The sequence below is a fragment of the Ranitomeya imitator genome, chromosome 2 (genome assembly GCF_032444005.1).
Source record: "Ranitomeya imitator isolate aRanImi1 chromosome 2, aRanImi1.pri, whole genome shotgun sequence".
Taxonomy (NCBI): Eukaryota; Metazoa; Chordata; class Amphibia; order Anura; family Dendrobatidae; genus Ranitomeya; species Ranitomeya imitator.
This window is the reverse complement of record NC_091283.1, coordinates 29,513,419-29,532,949: the sequence shown is the minus strand read 5'-3', so window position 1 is coordinate 29,532,949 and position 19,531 is coordinate 29,513,419. Positions and strand designations below refer to the sequence as shown.

At 45.5% G+C, this 19,531-nt stretch overlaps 1 protein-coding gene across 1 annotated transcript in view; it reads right to left on the bottom strand.

The window, feature by feature from the left end:
- The window catches only part of LOC138661546 (antigen peptide transporter 2-like), a 41,051-nt gene that overhangs the window by 6,416 nt on the left and 15,104 nt on the right, over window positions 1-19,531 (bottom strand). Inside the window, exons 10-11 of the mRNA XM_069746344.1 lie at window positions 1,140-1,299; window positions 375-511 (exon numbers count right to left, since the gene is read on the bottom strand). Coding sequence (XP_069602445.1) covers window positions 375-511; window positions 1,140-1,299 — 297 coding nt within the window. The remainder of the gene's footprint in view (window positions 1-374; window positions 512-1,139; window positions 1,300-19,531) is intronic.

The following is a 19,531-nucleotide window of genomic DNA, read 5'->3' as shown; positions in this document are numbered from 1 at the left end:
GCCTTGAAGTTGATTCGCTTTCCTCCTTAGATCACGCCTGTGCAAGGGAATCTTGCCTTGCGCACGCGCAGTATGCTTTGCCCAACTGCGGACAAAGCCGAAAAGCATTAGTGCGCATGCGCCGATGCACTATGTCCCGGAACACAGCGAAATACTTCCGGGACATAGTGCGCCGGCACATGCGCACTAATGCTTTTCGGCTTTGCCCGCAGTTGGGCAAAGCATACTGCGCGTGCACAAGGCAAGATTCCCTTGCGCAGGCGTGATCTACGGAGGAAAACGAATCAACTTCAAGGCAATATTGCGGGCAGCGTGCGGCCAGTGGGAAAGGAAGGGGTGAAGAAAACACCGATCCGGCCGGCGTCGTACCGCACCTCGTGCTCAGTCTCTACATCCAGACAACTGGAAGCTTCATCCAGAATAAGTAACTTAGGTTTCCGGGCGAGCGCCCGAGCGAGGGCAATGCGCTGCTTCTGCCCGGCCCCCATCTGAGCCCCGCTATCTCCAACATCTGTGGAAACAGGAAATCACATTTCTGTATCAAAGAATATAAGAATAATCTGATTAAAAAGTCAAAACAAGAGTCAGACGTGAAAATGCTGCACAATAATGTAGATAGGGGACAGAACCGTTCCGGTAAAAACCTGATGATTTTTGCCAGAAAGTGGGAGAACCTAATGTACATGAGGCCTCCTGATAGGAGACACCTTCCGACCTCTAGATATGTGGCCAGTGCTGTGTATGGAGTAACGGATGAAAAACAACATCTGGCATTTTGATATTTTTTCTCTTTATGGGTTCATTTGTTTTTTATTTTGATAGATTTGACTTTTATGAATGTAACAATGTCACCAGTGATTGACAGCAGCATGTAAATAATTAAACCGCAGAGATCAGAGGTAGCTGGTCGCTGCTGTTAGTGGCAGATGCTGGCTGTATGACGCAGCTACAGAGCCGGCTGCCGACATGGAGACCCAACGTAGCGAGTGCTATTAAGTCCTGCATCAGGAAGGCATTCATACGTAATGCACTGCGCACCGTAATGATAGTGTATCATAAAAACTATGGAAATACCATGTAAAAGATATAAATACAAATCTTTTATCTCGGCTGTGGAATGTAATGCTTGTATCACTCACTTGTGTCGTAGCCCTGCTCCAAGTCGCTGATGAAGTTCTCCGCCTTCGCGTTCCTTGCTGCCTCTGTCACTTGTTCGTTGCTTTTGCTGATGAGTCCGTAAGTGATGTTGTCTTTTATTGTTCCAGCAAATAAAACCGGATCTTGGGCGACCAGTGCCACCTGGAAGGAACATTATCAGTATATTGTTTGCCGCTACTTAGAATTAAAATTATCTCGTTAACATGCCTAAAGAGTAGGGATGAGCGGACCTGTTGGAACCCAACCCGAACTTTATTCCAAAGTTTGGAACGGGTACCAGAACTGTATCCAAAATGGAACCAGAACCAATGAAAACAATGGGGACCTGAACTTTTGAGCTAGAAAATTCTCTCCCTCTATCTCTCTTCCTCTCCCTTTTCGGACTTCCCCCGAAACGCCAAACATTGCAATGGACTTCTGGGAGAAATCTGTTCTCAGAGTTTTTGTTTCGAGTTCGAGGTTGCACATCTCTATTAAAGAGGAACTAAACTTTGTTTTATTATTATTATTTCATTATTACTCAGCCTTTGTAAAGTTATGAATCTTGACAAACAGCTTATTGGTGGCGGTATGGGACGTCAGTTGGATATTTTTTACCTATCCCAAGGAAGAACCATCCCCTTTAATGTTAAAATATTAACCTATCCCCTTTAATATTAAAGTAACTAAACTATTTTTTTTTTGTAAGTTTGCGAGCAGCAGGGCCCTCATTCCTCCTGGTATCTGTTGATTTATGTGATTATTGTGTATGCTGTAATGTCTATTGTCTGTACAAGTCCCCTCTAAATGTACAGTGCTGCGGAATATGTTGGCGCTATAGAAATAAAATGATTATTATTTGTTTAATCATTGATCAGTCTTTGTAACGTTATGAATCGTTGTTATATGCTCCATTATCTTATTTTAATTCATTCTTTCTTTATCACCGTGCTGACACCCTCGTTTACAAGGCCAAAAAATGTTGGGCCTGGCTGCACCCTGAAAAAGAAATTGCAAAAAAAAATATATAGAACATAATATATGAGGGATTGGTGAATATTTTTGACAAGATATGTAATCTCACACCCCGTGTCAAGGGTCCTCACACTAAACTATGAGACCCGGGCAGGTAAACGCTGCTGCCCCTTTTTCTGCTGTAGTAACAGCTACCAAGACTGCATGAACTGGGCAGACAAACCAGCACTTTCAGCGTGGTGACCAAGACAGAAGGAAGAAACATAAACTAATGGAAGATTCATAACTTTACAAAGATTGACCAACGATTACTTTATTATTATTAAAGGGGATGTCCAGAATTATGAAATTGATGGGTTTTCCTTGAGATAGATCATCAATATCCGATTGATACGCCACCGATAAGCTGATTGTCAAGTACACCGCGTACAGAGCTATGAAGGCCACCGCTCCTTACACCGAGTTATGGCCGGTGACAGGAACTGCAGCTCAGATCACATTCACGTTATTGGCAGCCGAGCTGCAGTACAGAGAACGGCCATAACACATTGTACCCAGCTGTTCCGGCTCTGTACACAATCTACATCCTGGGGCTACGAGACCTACGAAGCGGCGACACCCAGCACCACCACCGATCTGATACTGGTGACAGTGGTGGTAATGGAGCGAGGCTTTTCCAGAAGGACAATTGCGATAAATGAGCCCCAGAACTAAAGGAGCGCTAACCACACAACCAGCAGATCGTATATCCATAGACAATATGGAGAGGAGTCTTCTGCTCACGGAGCAGTCGCTCAATGGGATAGATGAGGGGGGATGGTGGGATGGAGCTGCAGGACGGTGAAGTAGCAAGCTGGGTGACAGTTAGGAAGCGGGGTAGAGGGAAGAGTGCCAGGGAGGCTAGTCCTTATCTGGCACACCCCAATAAGTTTGCTAAGTTGGCGGATGAGGGGGGTGCCAGTACAGGGGTAGCACTGCTGCAGCCAGGCATGTCCTCTGAAAGCTGGAGGAGTGACTGCTCCAGTAAGGAGGGAAATAGGAGAGCAGGGCAGGCCAGACAGGTGCTGGTAGTGGGGGACTCAATTATTAGGGGAACAGATAGGGCAATCTGTGACAAAGACAGGGATCGTCGAATGGTGTGCTGCCTACCTGGCGCTCGAGTCCGACACATCGCTGATCGGGTGGACAGATTATTGGGAGGGGCTGGTGAGGACCCAGCGGTCATGGTGCACATTGGCACTAATGACAAAGTTAGAGGTAGGTGGAAGGTCCTTAAAGATGATTTCAGGGAATTAGGCTGCAAGCTGAAAGCAAGGACCTCCAACGTGGTATTTTCCGAAATATTGCCTGTACCACGTGCCACGCCAGAGAGGCAACGGGAGATTAGGGAGGTTAATAAGTGGCTCAAGAATTGGTGTAGGAAAGAGGGGTTTGGGTTCCTGCAGAACTGGGCCGACTTCTCAGTTGGCTACAGGCTCTACGTTAGGGACGGATTGCACCTCAATGTGGGAGGTGCAGCTGTGTTGGGGGAGAAAATGGCTAGAAGGTTGGAGGAGTGTTTAATCTAGGAATTGGGGGGGAGGGTATTCATTTTATAGGAGGGGAAGATAGTGCAGATAGAGACCTGGGCACAAATAAGGAAGTTGGGAGTGGCGGTCGCATGGGGGGTGGTGTTAGAACAGTTAATAATTTAAGAAATAGAAGTACAGAGAGGAACATCAAGTGCATGTATACTAATGCCAGAAGACTCGCCAACAAAATGGATGAATTAGAACTAATGTTGTTGGAGCATAATTATGACATGGTGGGGATATCTGAAACGTGGCTGGATGAGAGCCATGACTGGGCTGTTAACTTGCAGGGCTATAGCCTGTTCAGAAATGACCGTACAGATAAGCGAGGGGGAGGAATGTGTCTGTATGTAAAATCGTCCTTAAAACCCATCCTGCGCGATAATATAGGTGAATTTAATGAAAATGTAGAATCCCTGTGGGTGGAGATAAGGGGAGGGGGAAAAATAATAAATTACTGATAGGGGTTTGTTATAAATCTCCAAAAATAATGGAAGCAATGGAGAATATCCTCGTAAAGCAAATAGATGAAGCTGCGACTCAAGGAGAAGTCATTATTATGGGGGACTTCAACTACCCTGAAATAGATTGGGGAACAGAAACCTGCAGTTCCAGCAAAGGTAATCGGTTTTTGACAACTATGAGAGACAATTACCTTTCACAACTGGTTCAGGACCCAACAAGAAGGGGGCACTGCTAGAGCTAATATTAACCAACAGGCCAGACCGCATAGCAAATATAAGGGTTGGGGGTCACTTGCGGAATAGTGATCACAAAATAATAAGTTTTCATGTATCCTTTAAAAAGATGTGTAGTAGAGGGGTTACAAGGACACTAAACTTCAGGAGGGCAAATTTCCAACGGATGAGAGAGGATCTTGGTGCAATTAACTGGGACGATATCCTGAGACACAAAAATACACAAAGAAAATGGGAGACGTTTATTAGCATCCTGGATAGGACCTGTGCACAGTATATACCGTATGGGAATAAACATACTAGAAATAGGAGGAAACCAATATGGCTAAATAGAGCTGTAAGGGGCGCAATAAGTGACAAAAAGAAAGCATTTAGAGAATTAAAGGAAGTAGGTAATGAGGAGGCATTAAATAAATACAGAAAATTAAATAAATTCTGTAAAAAGCAAATCAAGGCAGCAAAGATTGCGACAGAGAGACTCATTGCCAGAGAGAGTAAAAATAATCCTAACATATTCTTTAACTACATATATAGTAAGAAACTAAAAAATGATAGTGTTGGCCCCCTTAAAACTAGTCTGGGTGAAATGGTGGATGAGGATGAGGAAAAAGCCAATATGCTAAATGACTTTTTTTCATCAGTATTTACACAAGAAAATCCCATGGCAGACAAAATGATTAGTGCTAAAAATTCCCAATTAAATGTCACCTGCTTAACTCAGCAGGAAGTGCGGCGGCGTCTAAAAATCACTAAAATTGACAAATCTCCGGGCCCGGATGGGATACACCCTCGAGTACTGCAGGAATTAAGTACAGTCATTGATAGACCATTATTTTTAATCTTTAACCCCTCTGTGACCTTGGACGTACTATCCCGTCGAGGTGCCCTGGGCCTATCTGACCCTTGACGGGATAGTACGTCCTGCCCTTTAATGCGATACCGCGACTTAAGTCGCGGTGATCGCATTAAAATTCCGACGCCATCTCACCTGGGGGGAGATGGCCTCGGCATCCAGGGCATTGTCGCCGCCCACCCGCCCTCTCGATCGCTGTGATTGGCTGTTCAATTCTGAACAGCCAATCACAGCCATTCTCATTGTTTCAGCCAATCGGAGCGGCTGAAACAATGAGGTCACAGGCTAGGATCGAGTACCGATGTACTCGATCCTAGGTCCGGTGCCTGGCAACGCCAGGCACCGGCAAGAACACCCCGGATTGGCGCGATCGCCGATCGCATCGATCGCGCCAATCGCAGGGCACCGCGCGGTATTACCGCGCTGTGCCCTGCCGGAACCTGCGTGGATCGGTGCTCTAATAGCACCGATCCTAGGATAGGACACAGTGCAGGCCCAGCAGGGCCTGCAGGAGCCGATTGGCGCGATCGATGTCATCGTCGATCGCGCCAATCACAGGGCGCAGCGGCGATCACGCTGTGACCGCTCTGTGCCCTGCAGGTGACCTGGCTGTGACCTGCCTAGGATGGCGCGAACAGATCCGATCCTAGGCAGGTCACAGCCAGGTCACCAGGAAAGCTCTGATTGGTGGGATCGATGTTAAGGTCGATCCCACCAATGACAGGTCACAGCAGCAGCATGACCGCTCTGTGACCTGTCTGTGTCACCTGCCTGACCTGTGTATGACCGCTCTGCAGGGTCCTCATTCTAGCTGAGGATTCCTACAGAGCGGTCATACTGCTGGATCTCCCTGCTGGATTTTGTGCCTGGATCTCCCTGCCGTGCTGGGTATTGTGGTGCCACAGCAGCCTGTAGCACCACAATCCCTGCTAAAGAAAGAAGACAACTAAACGTAAGTTTTATCCCTGATCCCTGCCCAATCCCCGTTCATCCACCCCAATCCCCGTTCATCCACCCCAATCCCCGTTCATCCACCCCAATCCCCGTTCATCCACCCCAATCCCCCCTTCCCCCTCTTTTTACCCCCTCCACCCCCATTTGTGCCGCCTCCGTGCGCACATTTAGTAGCCGCCGAGCGTTGATTGGTGACGCAGTTCACCGATCAACGCTCGCGCTCGCTTTTTTTCCCTCGCCCCCGTTGCGCCAACTCCGTACACACATTCCGCAGCCGCCAAAGTTTGATAAGTGACGCAGTTCACTTATCAGAGTTTGTGCCTGCCGTTTTCCTTTTTTTTTTTTTCACCCCCCTTTTGCGCCACCTGACTACAACCGTACGTTTTGATCACTGATCCCTGCCCAATCCCCACTTCCACCCCCATCTCCCTTCCCCCTCTTTTTACCCCCCTTTGCACCTCCTTCCGTGCGCCCATTTAACAGCCGCCGAACGTTGATTGGTGACGTAGTTCACCGATCAACGCTCGCGCTCGCTTTTTTTCCCTCACCCCCGTTGCGCCAACTCCGTACACACATTCCGCAGCCGCCAAAGTTTGATAAGTGACGCAGTTCACTTATCAGAGTTTGTGCCTGCCGTTTTCCTTTTTTTTTTTTTCACCCCCCTTTTGCGCCACCTGACTACAACCGTACGTTTTGATCACTGATCCCTGCCCAATCCCCACTTCCACCCCCATCTCCCTTCCCCCTCTTTTTACCCCCCTTTGCACCTCCTTCCGTGCGCCCATTTAACAGCCGCCGAACGTTGATTGGTGGCGCAGTTCACCGATCAACGCTCGCGCTCGCTTTTTTTCCCTCACCCCCGTTGCGCCAACTCCGTACACACATTCCGCAGCCGCCAAAGTTTGATAAGTGACGCAGTTCACTTATCAGAGTTTGTGCCTGCCGTTTTCCTTTTTTTTTTTTCACCCCCCTTTTGCGCCACCTGACTACAACCGTACGTTTTGATCACTGATCCCTGCCCAATCCCCACTTCCACCCCCATCTCCCTTCCCCCTCTTTTTACCCCCCTTTGCACCTCCTTCCGTGCGCCCATTTAACAGCCGCCGAACGTTGATTGGTGGCGCAGTTCACCGATCAACGCTCGCGCTCGCTTTTTTTCCCTCACCCCCGTTGCGCCAACTCCGTACACACATTCCGCAGCCGCCAAAGTTTGATAAGTAATAATAATAATAATAATAATCTTTATTTTTATATAGCGCTAACATATTCCGCAGCGCTTTACAGTTTTGCACACATTATCACCACTGTCCCCGATGGGGCTCACAATCTAGAATCCCTATCAGTATGTCTTTGGAATGTGGGAGGAAACCGGAGTGCCCGGAGGAAACCCACGCAAACACGGAGAGAACATACAAACTCTTTGCAGATGTTGTCCTGGGTGGGATTAGAACCCAGGACCCCAGCGCTGCAAGGCTGCTGTGCTAACCACTGCGCCAGTGACGCAGTTCACTTATCAGAGTTTGTGCCTGCCGTTTTCCTTTTTTTTTTTTTCACCCCCCTTTTGCGCCACCTGACTACAACCGTACGTTTTGATCACTGATCCCTGCCCAATCCCCACTTCCACCCCCATCTCCCTTCCCCCTCTTTTTACCCCCCTTTGCACCTCCTTCTTTGCGCCCATTTAACAGCCGCCGAACGTTGATTGGTGACGCAGTTCACCGATCAACTCTCGCGCTCGCTTTTTTCCCTTCAGCCTTTTTGCGCAACCTCCGTACACACATCCCGCAGCCGCCAAACTTTGATAAGTGACGCAGTTCTCTTATCAGAGTTTGTGCCTGCCTTTTTTTTTTTTTTTTACAGGTTTTACTTCTCTTTTTAGCATTTTCTTTTCAGATAAGTTTGCACAAATCACTATCCCCCCACACATACACATACAGTTATCAATAAAGTGCACCCAATCACCATATTCACACAAAAATGTCCCGCTCGTCCCGTTCGTCCCAACAGCGCTATTCATTGGAGGAGGCATATGCTTTCCTTGCCTCCGACACTGATAGGGAGAGGATCCCACTTTTCTTCACTTTTCTGATTCTTCATCCTCTTCCTCCTCCTCCTCCTCTTCCTCCTCGGGTCCTGCGGAACCACCACGCAGACGCCCCAGGACAGAAGATGAGGCAGCCCCCACCACTCCTGAACCAGCGCTCCCCACTGCGGAACCCACATGGACCTCGCCCCCCGAAAATTACGAGCCACTGATTCCTGATTTTGTGGCAGAATCAGGAATCAAGTTTGACACCACGGGCCTCACAGAAACAGACTTTTTCAAAGTCTTTTTCTCTGAGGATTTTATTAACCTCATGGTGGAGCAAACTAATTTGTATGCTCGTCAATTTTTGGAGCAAAACCCCGGTACATCATTTTCCAACTGGTCTCCTGTAGATGCAGTTGAAATGATGCAGTTTTGGGGCCTGGTCCTCCACATGGGGATCGTGAAGAAGCCAGAAATGCGGCAATATTGGAGTGTAGATGTTTTATATAACACTCCAGTATTCCGAATGGCCATGGTTCGGAGACGTTTTGAGGCCATCCATAAATTCCTGCATTATTCCGATAATGCACAGTGTCCCGCACGAGATGACCCCAACTTTGACCGTCTGTTCAAAGTTCGGCCGGTCATCGAACACTTCAACAAAAAGTTTTCTGAAGTGTACGTGCCCAAAAGGGACATCTGCGTGGATGAGTCCTTGGTCCATTTTAAGGGGCGGCTCGGATTCCGTCAATACCTGCCCAACAAAAGGGCCAGGTACGGAATCAAACTCTACAAGCTGTGTGAGAGTGCCTCAGGGTACATCCACAGGTTTAGAGTGTATGAAGGGAAGGACAGCAGGATTGAACCCCCTGAGTGTCCTCCTGTCCTGGGAGTGAGTGGGAAGATCGTGTGGGATTTGGTGCACCCACTGCTGGATAAAGGTTATCACCTCTATACTGATAACTTTTATACCAGCATCCCACTCTACAAATCCCTCTCTGCGCGAGGTACCACAGCCTGCGGTACTGTGCGCAAAAATCAGAGAGGCCTCCCAAAGACGCTACTTCGGCAGATGCTCAGAAAAGGTGAGAGCAAGGCCCAATGTAGCGACCACCTGCTGGTGGTCAAGTACAAGGACAAGAGGGATGTCCTTCTCTTGACCACCATACATGGTGATGGCAGAGCCCTCAGCACTGTACGGGGTACCTCTACACAGGTCTGCAAACCGGACTGTGTACTGGGCTACAACAAAAGCATGGGGGGGGTTGATCTCTCTGATCAACTCCTCCAACCATACAGTGCTTTGAGAAAGGCCAAGGTGTGGTACAAAAAGTTGGCCGTCCACATCGTACAAATGGCAATGCTCAACGCTTTCCTGCTGTTACGATGTGCACGCCACACCGATACGTCGTACCTTCAGTTCCAGGAGGTAGTGGTTAAGGCCCTGATATTTGGTACTCCGGAAGGAGAGGGCCCCAGTACTTCCGGAACTGAAGGTGCTCGTATCGTACCAGGCCAGCATTTTCCGGGGGTGGTGGTGGCAGAAAAGGTAAGCCGCAAAAAAGGTGCCGAGTGTGTTACAAAAGGGGAATACGCAAGGACACCATTTATCAATGCGACACCTGCCCCGAAAAACCTGGCCTGTGTATGAAGGATTGCTTCAGATTGTACCACACCTCCATGCACTACTAATTTACTTTACAAGAAAGCGTACATTAGTTCCAAAAAGGGGGCACATCTAGATAAGTTCCTTGGGGGGGGTCTAGGTTCCAAAATGATGTCACTTGTGGGTTTTTTTTACTGTTTAGGCACATCAGGGGCTCTGCAAACGGAACATGACGACCGCAGACAATTTCTGCATTCCAAAACGTCACAACTTCCCTTTCGAGCCCCAACGTGTGCCTAAACAGTTTTTTCCCACATATGGCATACCAGCGTAATCAGGACAATTTGGACAACAACTTTTGATGTCCAATTTCTCCTGTTACCTTTGGGAAAATTAAAAATTGGGGACTAAAATATCATTTTTGTGGGAAAAAATAGGATTTTTTATTTTCACGCCTGGGCATTATAAACTTTAGTGAAGCACGTGGGGGTTCAAATTTCTCACCAAACACCTAGATAAGTTCCTTAGGGGGTACAGTTTCCAAAATGGGGTCACTTGTGGGGGGTTTCTACTGTTTAGTCACATCAGGGGCTCTGCAAATGGAACATGATGCCAGCAGAACATTCCATCAAAGTCTGCATTCCAAAACGTCACTACTTCCCTTTCGAGCCCCAACGTGTGCCCAAACAGTAGTTCCTCCCCACATATGGGGTATCAGCGTACTCAGGACAAATTGGACAACAACTTTTGGGGTCCAATTTCTCCTGGTACCCTTGGGAAAATTAAAAATTGGGGACTAAAATATCATTTTTGTGGGAAAAAATAGGATTTTTTATTTTCACACCTGGGCATTATAAACTTTAGTGAAGCACGTGGGGGTTCAAAATTCTCACCACACAACTAGATAAGTTCCTTAGGGGGTACAGTTTCCAAAATGGGGTCACTTGTGGGGGGTTTCTACTGTTTAGTCACATCAGGGGCTCTGCAAATGGAACATGATGCCAGCAGAACATTCCATCAAAGTCTGCATTCCAAAACGTCACTACTTCCCTTTCGAGCCCCAACGTGTGCCCAAACAGTAGTTCCTCCCCACATATGGGGTATCAGCGTACTCAGGACAAATTGGACAACAACTTTTGGGGTCCAATTTCTCCTGGTACCCTTGGGAAAATTAAAAATTGGGGACTAAAATATCATTTTTGTAGGAAAAAATAGGATTTTTTATTTTCACGCCTGGGCATTATATACTTTAGTGAAGCACGTGGGGGTTCAAAATTCTCACCACACAACTAGATAAGTTCCTTAGAGGGTCTAGTTTCCAAAATGGGGTCACTTGTGGGGGGTTTCCACTGTTTAGGCACATCATGGGCTCTCCAAACGCGACATGGCGTCCGATCTCAATTCCAGCCAAAGTTAGCTTGAAAAAGTCAAACGGCGCTCCTTTCCTTCTGAGCCCTGCCATGCGCCCAAACAGTGGTTCCCCCCAAATATGGGGTATCAGCGTACTCAGGACAAATTGGACAACAACTTTTGGGGTCCAATTTCTCCTTTTACCCTTGAGAAAATAAAAAATTGGGGACTAAACGATCATGTTTGTGGAAAAAAATAGGAATTTTTTTTTCACGCCCGGGCGTTATAAACTTTCGTGAAGCACTTGGGGGATAAAAGTGCTCATGACACATCTAGATAAGTTCCTTAGGGGGTCTAGTTTCCAAAATGGGGTCACTTGTGGGGGGTTTCCACTGTTTAGGCACATCAGGGGGTCGCCAAACGCGACATGGCGTCCGATCTCAATTCCAGCCAAAGTTAGCTTGAAAAAGTCAAACGGCGCTCCTTTCCTTCTGAGCCCTGCCATGCGCCCAAACAGTGGTCCTCCCCCACAAATGGGGTATCAGCGTACTCAGGACAAATTGGACAACAACTTTTGGGGTCCAATTTCTCCTTTTACCCTTGAGAAAATAAAAAATTGGGGACTAAACGATCATGTTTGTGGAAAAAATAGGAATTTTTTTTTTCACGCCCGGGCGTTATAAACTTTCGTGAAGCACTTGGGGGATAAAAGTGCTCATGACACACCTAGATAAGTTCCTTAGGGGGTCTAGTTTCCAAAATGGGGTCATTTGTGGGGGGTTTCCACTGTTTAGGCACATCAGGGGGTCGCCAAACGCGACATGGCGTCCGATCTCAATTCCAGCCAAATTTAGCTTGAAAAAGTCAAACGGCGCTCCTTTCCTTCTGAGCCCTGCCATGCGCCCAAACAGTGGTCCCCCCCCACATATGGGGTATCAGCGTACTCAGGACAAATTGGACAACAACTTTTGGGGTCCAATTTCTCCTTTTACCCTTGAGAAAATAAAAAATTGGGGACTAAACGATCATGTTTGTGGAAAAAATAGGAATTTTTTTTTTCACGCCCGGGCGTTATAAACTTTCGTGAAGCACTTGGGGGATAAAAGTGCTCATGACACATCTAGATAAGTTCCTTAGGGGGTCTAGTTTCCAAAATGGGGCCATTTGTGGGGGGTTTCCACTGTTTAGGCACATCAGGGGGTCGCCAAACGCGACATGGCGTCCGATCTCAATTCCAGCCAAATTTAGCTTGAAAAAGTCAAACGGCGCTCCTTTCCTTCTGAGCCCTGCCATGCGCCCAAACAGTGGTCCCCCCCCACATATGGGGTATCAGCGTACTCAGGACAAATTGGACAACAACTTTTGGGGTCCAATTTCTCCTTTTACCCTTGAGAAAATAAAAAATTGGGGACTAAACGATCATGTTTGTGGAAAAAATAGGAATTTTTTTTTTCACGCCCGGGCGTTATAAACTTTCGTGAAGCACTTGGGGGATAAAAGTGCTCATGACACATCTAGATAAGTTCCTTAGGGGGTCTAGTTTCCAAAATGGGGTCATTTGTGGGGGGTTTCCACTGTTTAGGCACATCAGGGGGTCGCCAAACGCGACATGGCGTCCGATCTCAATTCCAGCCAAATTTAGCTTGAAAAAGTCAAACGGTGCTCCTTTCCTTCTGAGCCCTGCCATGCGCCCAAACAGTGGTCCCCCCCCCACATATGGGGTATCAGCGTACTCAGGACAAATTGGACAACAACTTTTGGGGTCCAATTTCTCCTTTTACCCTTGAGAAAATAAAAAATTGGGGACTAAACGATCATGTTTGTGGAAAAAATAGGAATTTTTTTTTTCACGCCCGGGCGTTATAAACTTTCGTGAATAACTTGGGGGATAAAAGTGCTCATGACACATCTAGATAAGTTCCTTAGGGGGTCTAGTTTCCAAAATGGGGTCATTTGTGGGGGGGTTTCCACTGTTTAGGCACATCAGGGGGTCGCCAAACGCGACATGGCGTCCGATCTCAATTCCAGCCAAATTTAGCTTGAAAAAGTCAAACGGCGCTCCTTTCCTTCTGAGCCCTGCCATGCGCCCAAACAGTGGTCCCCCCCACATATGGGGTATCAGCGTACTCAGGACAAATTGGACAACAACTTTTGGGGTCCAATTTCTCCTTTTACCCTTGAGAAAATAAAAAATTGGGGACTAAACGATCATGTTTGTGGAAAAAATAGGATTTTTTTTTTTCACGCCCGGGCGTTATAAACTTTCGTGAAGCACTTGGGGGATAAAAGTGCTCATGACACATCTAGATAAGTTCCTTAGGGGGTCTAGTTTCCAAAATGGGGTCATTTGTGGGAGGTTTCCACTGCTTAGGCACATCAGGGGGTCGCCAAACGCGACATGGCGTCCGATCTCAATTCCAGCCAAATTTAGCTTGAAAAAGTCAAACGGCGCTCCTTTCCTTCTGAGCCCTGCCATGCGCCCAAACAGTGGTCCCCCCCACATATGGGGTATCAGCGTACTCAGGACAAATTGGACAACAACTTTTGGGGTCCAATTTCTCCTTTTACCCTTGAGAAAATAAAAAATTGGGGACTAAACGATCATGTTTGTGGAAAAAATAGGATTTATTTTTTTCACGCCTGGGCGTTATAAACTTTCGTGAAGCACTTGGGGGATAAAAGTGCTCATGACACATCTAGATAAGTTCCTTAGGGGGTCTAGTTTCCAAAATAGGGTCACTTGTGGGGGGTTTCCACTGTTTAGGCACATCAGGGGGTCGCCAAACGCGACATGGCGTCCGATCTCAATTCCAGCCAAATTTAGCTTGAAAAAGTCAAACGGCGCTCCTTTCCTTCTGAGCCCTGCCATGCGCCCAAAAAGTGGTTCCCCCTCACATGTGGGGTATCAGCGTACTCAGGATAAATTGGACAACAACTTTTGAGGTCCATTTTCTCTTTTTACCCTTGGGAAATTAAAAAGATTATTGCTGAAAGATCATTTTTGTGACTAAAAAGTAAAATGTTAATTTTTTCCTTCCATGTTGCTTCTGCTGCTGTGAATCACCTGAAGGGTTAATAAACTTCTTGAATGTGGTTTTGAGCACCTTGAGGGGTGCAGTTTTTAGAATGGTGTCGCTTTTGGGTATTTTCTGCCATATAGACCCTTCAAAATGACTTCAAATGTGAGGTGGTCCCTAAAAAAAATGGTTTTGTAAATTTGGTTGTAAAAATGAGAAATTGCTGGTCAAATTTTAACCCTTATAACTTCCTTGAAAAAAAAAAGTTTGTTTCAAAAATTGTGCTGATGTAAAGTAGACATGTGGGAAATGTTATTTATTAACTATATTGTGTCACATAACTCTCTGGTTTAACAGAATAAAAATTCAAAGTTGGAAAATTGTGAAATTTTCAAAATTTTCGCCAAATTTCCGTTTTTTTTCACAAATAAACGCAAGTTATATCGAAGAAATTTTAGCACTATCATGAAGTACAATATGTTACAAGAAAACAATCTCAGAATCGCTAAGATCCGTTGAAGCGTTTCGGAGTTATAACCTCATAAAGGGACAGTGGTCAGAATTGTAAAAATTGGCCTGGTCATTAACGTGCAAACCACCCTTGGGGGTAAAGGGGTTAAAGACTCCATAATAACAGGGTCTGTACCACAGGACTGGCGTATAGCAAATGTGGTGCCAAAATTCAAAAAGGGAACAAAAACTGAACTCGGAAATTATAGGCCAGTAAGCTTAACCTCTACTGTGGGTAAAATCCTGGAGGGCATTCTAAGGGATGCTATACTGGAGTATCTGAAGAGGAATAACCTCATGACCCAGTATCAGCACGGGTTTACTAGGGACCGTTCATGTCAGACTAATTTGATCAGTTTCTATGAAGAGGTAAGTTCCGGATTGGACCAAGGGAACCCAGTGGATGTAGTGTATATGGACTTTTCAAAAGCTTTTGATACGGTGCCACACAAAAGGTTGATACATAAAATGAGAATAATGGGGATAGGGGAAAATATGTGCAAGTGGGTTGAGAGCTGGCTCAGGGATAGGAAACAAAGGGTGGTTATTAATGGAGCACACTCGGACTGGGTAGCGGTTAGCAGTGGGGTACCACAGGGGTCAGTATTGGGCCCTCTTCTTTTTAACATATTTATTAATGACCTTGTAGGGGGCATTCAGAGTAGAATTTCAATATTTGCAGATGACACTAAACTCTGCAGGGTAATCAATACAGAGGAGGACAATTTTATATTACAGGATGATTTATGTAAACTAGAAGCTTGGGCTGATAAATGGCAAATGAGCTTTTATGGGGATAAATGTAACGTCATGCACTTGGGTAGAAGTAATAAGATGTATAGTTATGTGCTTAATTCTAAAACTCTGGGCAAAACCGTCAATGAAAAAGACCTGGGTGTATGGGTGGATGACAAACTCATATTCAGTGGCCAGTGTCAGGCAGCTGCTACAAAGGCAAATAAAATAATGGGATGCGTTAAAAGAGGCATAGATGCTCATGAGGAGAACATAATTTTACCTCTATACAAGTCACTAGTTCGACCACACTTAGAATACTGTGCACAGTTCTGGTCTCCGGTGTATAAGAAAGACATAGCTGAACTATGCAAAAGAAGGTGCAAAAAGTGTCAGAGAACCTCCAAAAGCAGATGAGTGGAAGCATGTGACCAAAAGAAGCAAGAAGACCATGGAGAAATCACCAACCACACAACTGAAGAACCGATATCAAATCTTTGTAGAGGATGAAGATGGCACACCTAAGAATGAAGCAATACCAGCAAGCAAAAAAGAAAAGGGCACACAGCAACAAGTGACAGCAAAAAGTACAGCCAAGAAGCAACGAAGAGTGGTGGTGGTGGGAGACTCACTACTGAGAGGCACCGAAGCAGCCATCTGCAGACCGGACATAACTGCAAGAGAAGTATGCTGCCTTCCAGGTGCGATGATCAAGGATGTGACCGATAGGATACCAAAGCTCTTCAGCTCCAAGGACGTCCACCCATTTCTTCTGATACATGTTGGCACCAATGACACGGCAAGGAAGGACCTACCGACAATCTGCAAGGACTTTGAAGAGTTGGGGAAGAAAGTAAAGGAACTGGATGCACAGGTAGTTTTTTCTTCTATCCTTCCAGTAGACGGGCATGGCACCAGGAGATGGAACAGGATCCTTGATGCAAACAACTGGCTAAGACGATGGTGCAGACAACAAGGATTTGGATTCCTGGACCACGGTGTGAATTACTGGTATGATGGACTCCTCGCCAGAGACGGACTACACCTCAACAAACCTGGGAAACACACATTCGCCAGAAGACTCGCTACACTCATCAGGAGGGCGTTAAACTAGAAGAAGAGGGGACGGGAAGAAAAACATTAGACTCGAACAAAGACGACCCAGGAAAACATACTCAGAAGGGAGGTAAGAACATTTCTAAAACAATCCACAGTGAGGAGATTGGAACAAAACAAAATTCTCTAAACTGCATGCTCGCAAACGCCAGAATCCTGACAAACAAGATGGAAGAACTAGAAGCAGAAATATCTACAGGTAACTTTGACATAGTGGGAATAACCGAGACATGGTTAGATGAAAGCTATGACTGGGCAGTTAACTTACAGGGTTACAGTCTGTTTAGAAAGGATCGTAAAAATCGGAGAGGAGGAGGGGTTTGTCTCTATGTAAAGTCTTGTCTAAAGTCCACTTTAAGGGAGGATATTAGCGAAGGGAATGAGGATGTCGAGTCCATATGGGTTGAAATTCATGGAGGGAAAAATGGTAACAAAATTCTCATTGGGGTCTGTTACAAACCCCCAAATATAACAGAAAGCATGGAAAGTCTACTTCTAAAGCAGATAGATGAAGCTGCAACCCATAATGAGGTCCTGGTTATGGGGGACTTTAACTACCCGGATATTAACTGGGAAACAGAAACCTGTGAAACCCATAAAGGCAACAGGTTTCTGCTAATAACCAAGAAAAATTATCTTTCACAATTGGTGCAGAATCCAACCAGAGGAGCAGCACTTTTAGACCTAATACTATCTAATAGACCTGACAGAATAACAAATCTGCAGGTGGTTGGGCATTTAGGAAATAGCGACCACAATATTGTACAGTTTCACCTGTCTTTCACTAGGGGGACTTGTCAGGGAGTCACAAAAACATTGAACTTTAGGAAGGCAAAGTTTGACCAGCTTAGAGATGCTCTTAATCTGGTAGACTGGGACAATATCCTCAGAAATAAGAATACAGATAATAAATGGGAAATGTTTAAGAACATCCTAAATAGGCAGTGTAAGCGGTTTATTCCTTGTGGGAATAAAAGGACTAGAAATAGGAAAAACCCAATGTGGCTAAACAAAGAAGTAAGACAGGCAATTAACAGTAAAAAGAAAGCATTTGCACTACTAAAGCAGGATGGCACCATTGAAGCTCTAAAAAACTATAGGGAGAAAAATACTTTATCTAAAAAACTAATTAAAGCTGCCAAAAAGGAAACAGAGAAGCACATTGCTAAGGAGAGTAAAACTAATCCCAAACTGTTCTTCAACTATATCAATAGTAAAAGAATAAAAACTGAAAATGTAGGCCCCTTAAAAAATAGTGAGGAAAGAATGGTTGTAGATGACGAGGAAAAAGCTAACATATTAAACACCTTCTTCTCCACGGTATTCACGGTGGAAAATGAAATGCTAGGTGAAATCCCAAGAAACAATGAAAACCCTATATTAAGGGTCACCAATCTAACCCAAGAAGAGGTGCGAAACCGGCTAAATAAGATTAAAATAGATAAATCTCCGGGTCCGGATGGCATACACCCACGAGTACTAAGAGAACTAAGTAATGTAATAGATAAACCATTATTTCTTATTTTTAGTGACTCTATAGCGACAGGGTCTGTTCCGCAGGACTGGCGCATAGCAAATGTGGTGCCAATATTCAAAAAGGGCTCTAAAAGTGAACCTGGAAATTATAGGCCAGTAAGTCTAACCTCTATTGTTGGTAAAATATTTGAAGGGTTTCTGAGGGATGTTATTCTGGATTATCTCAATGAGAATAACTGTTTAACTCCATATCAGCATGGGTTTATGAGAAATCGCTCCTGTCAAACCAATCTAATCAGTTTTTATGAAGAGGTAAGCTATAGACTGGACCACGGTGAGTCATTGGACGTGGTATATCTCGATTTTTCCAAAGCGTTTGATACCGTGCCGCACAAGAGGTTGGTACACAAAATGAGAATGCTTGGTCTGGGGGAAAATGTGTGTAAATGGGTTAGTAACTGGCTTAGTGATAGAAAGCAGAGGGTGGTTATAAATGGTATAGTCTCTAACTGGGTCGCTGTGACCAGTGGGGTACCGCAGGGGTCAGTATTGGGACCTGTTCTCTTCAACATATTCATTAATGATCTGGTAGAAGGTTTACACAGTAAAATATCGATATTTGCAGATGATACAAAACTATGTAAAGCAGTTAATACAAGAGAAGATAGTATTCTGCTACAGATGGATCTGGATAAGTTGGAAACTTGGGCTGAAAGGTGGCAGATGAGGTTTAACAATGATAAATGTAAGGTTATACACATGGGAAGAGGGAATCAATATCACCATTACACACTGAACGGGAAACCACTGGGTAAATCTGACAGGGAGAAGGACTTGGGGATCCTAGTTAATGATAAACTTACCTGGAGCAGCCAGTGCCAGGCAGCAGCTGCCAAGGCAAACAGGATCATGGGGTGCATTAAAAGAGGTCTGGATACACATGATGAGAGCATTATACTGCCTCTGTACAAATCCCTAGTTAGACCGCACATGGAGTACTGTGTCCAGTTTTGGGCACCGGTGCTCAGGAAGGATATAATGGAACTAGAGAGAGTACAAAGGAGGGCAACAAAATTAATAAAGGGGATGGGAGAACTACAATACCCAGATAGATTAGCAAAATTAGGATTATTTAGTCTAGAAAAAAGACGACTGAGGGGCGATCTAATAACCATGTATAAGTATATAAGGGGGCGATCTAATAACCATGTATAAGTATATAAGGGGACAATACAAATATCTCGCTGAGGATCTGTTTATACCAAGGAAGGTGACGGGCACAAGGGGGCATTCTTTGCGTCTGGAGGAGAGAAGGTTTTTCCACCAACATAGAAGAGGATTCTTTACTGTTAGGGCAGTGAGAATCTGGAATTGCTTGCCTGAGGAGGTGGTGATGGCGAACTCAGTCGAGGGGTTCAAGAGAGGCCTGGATGTCTTCCTGGAGCAGAACAATATTGTATCATACAATTATTAGGTTCTGTAGAAGGACGTAGATCTGGGTATT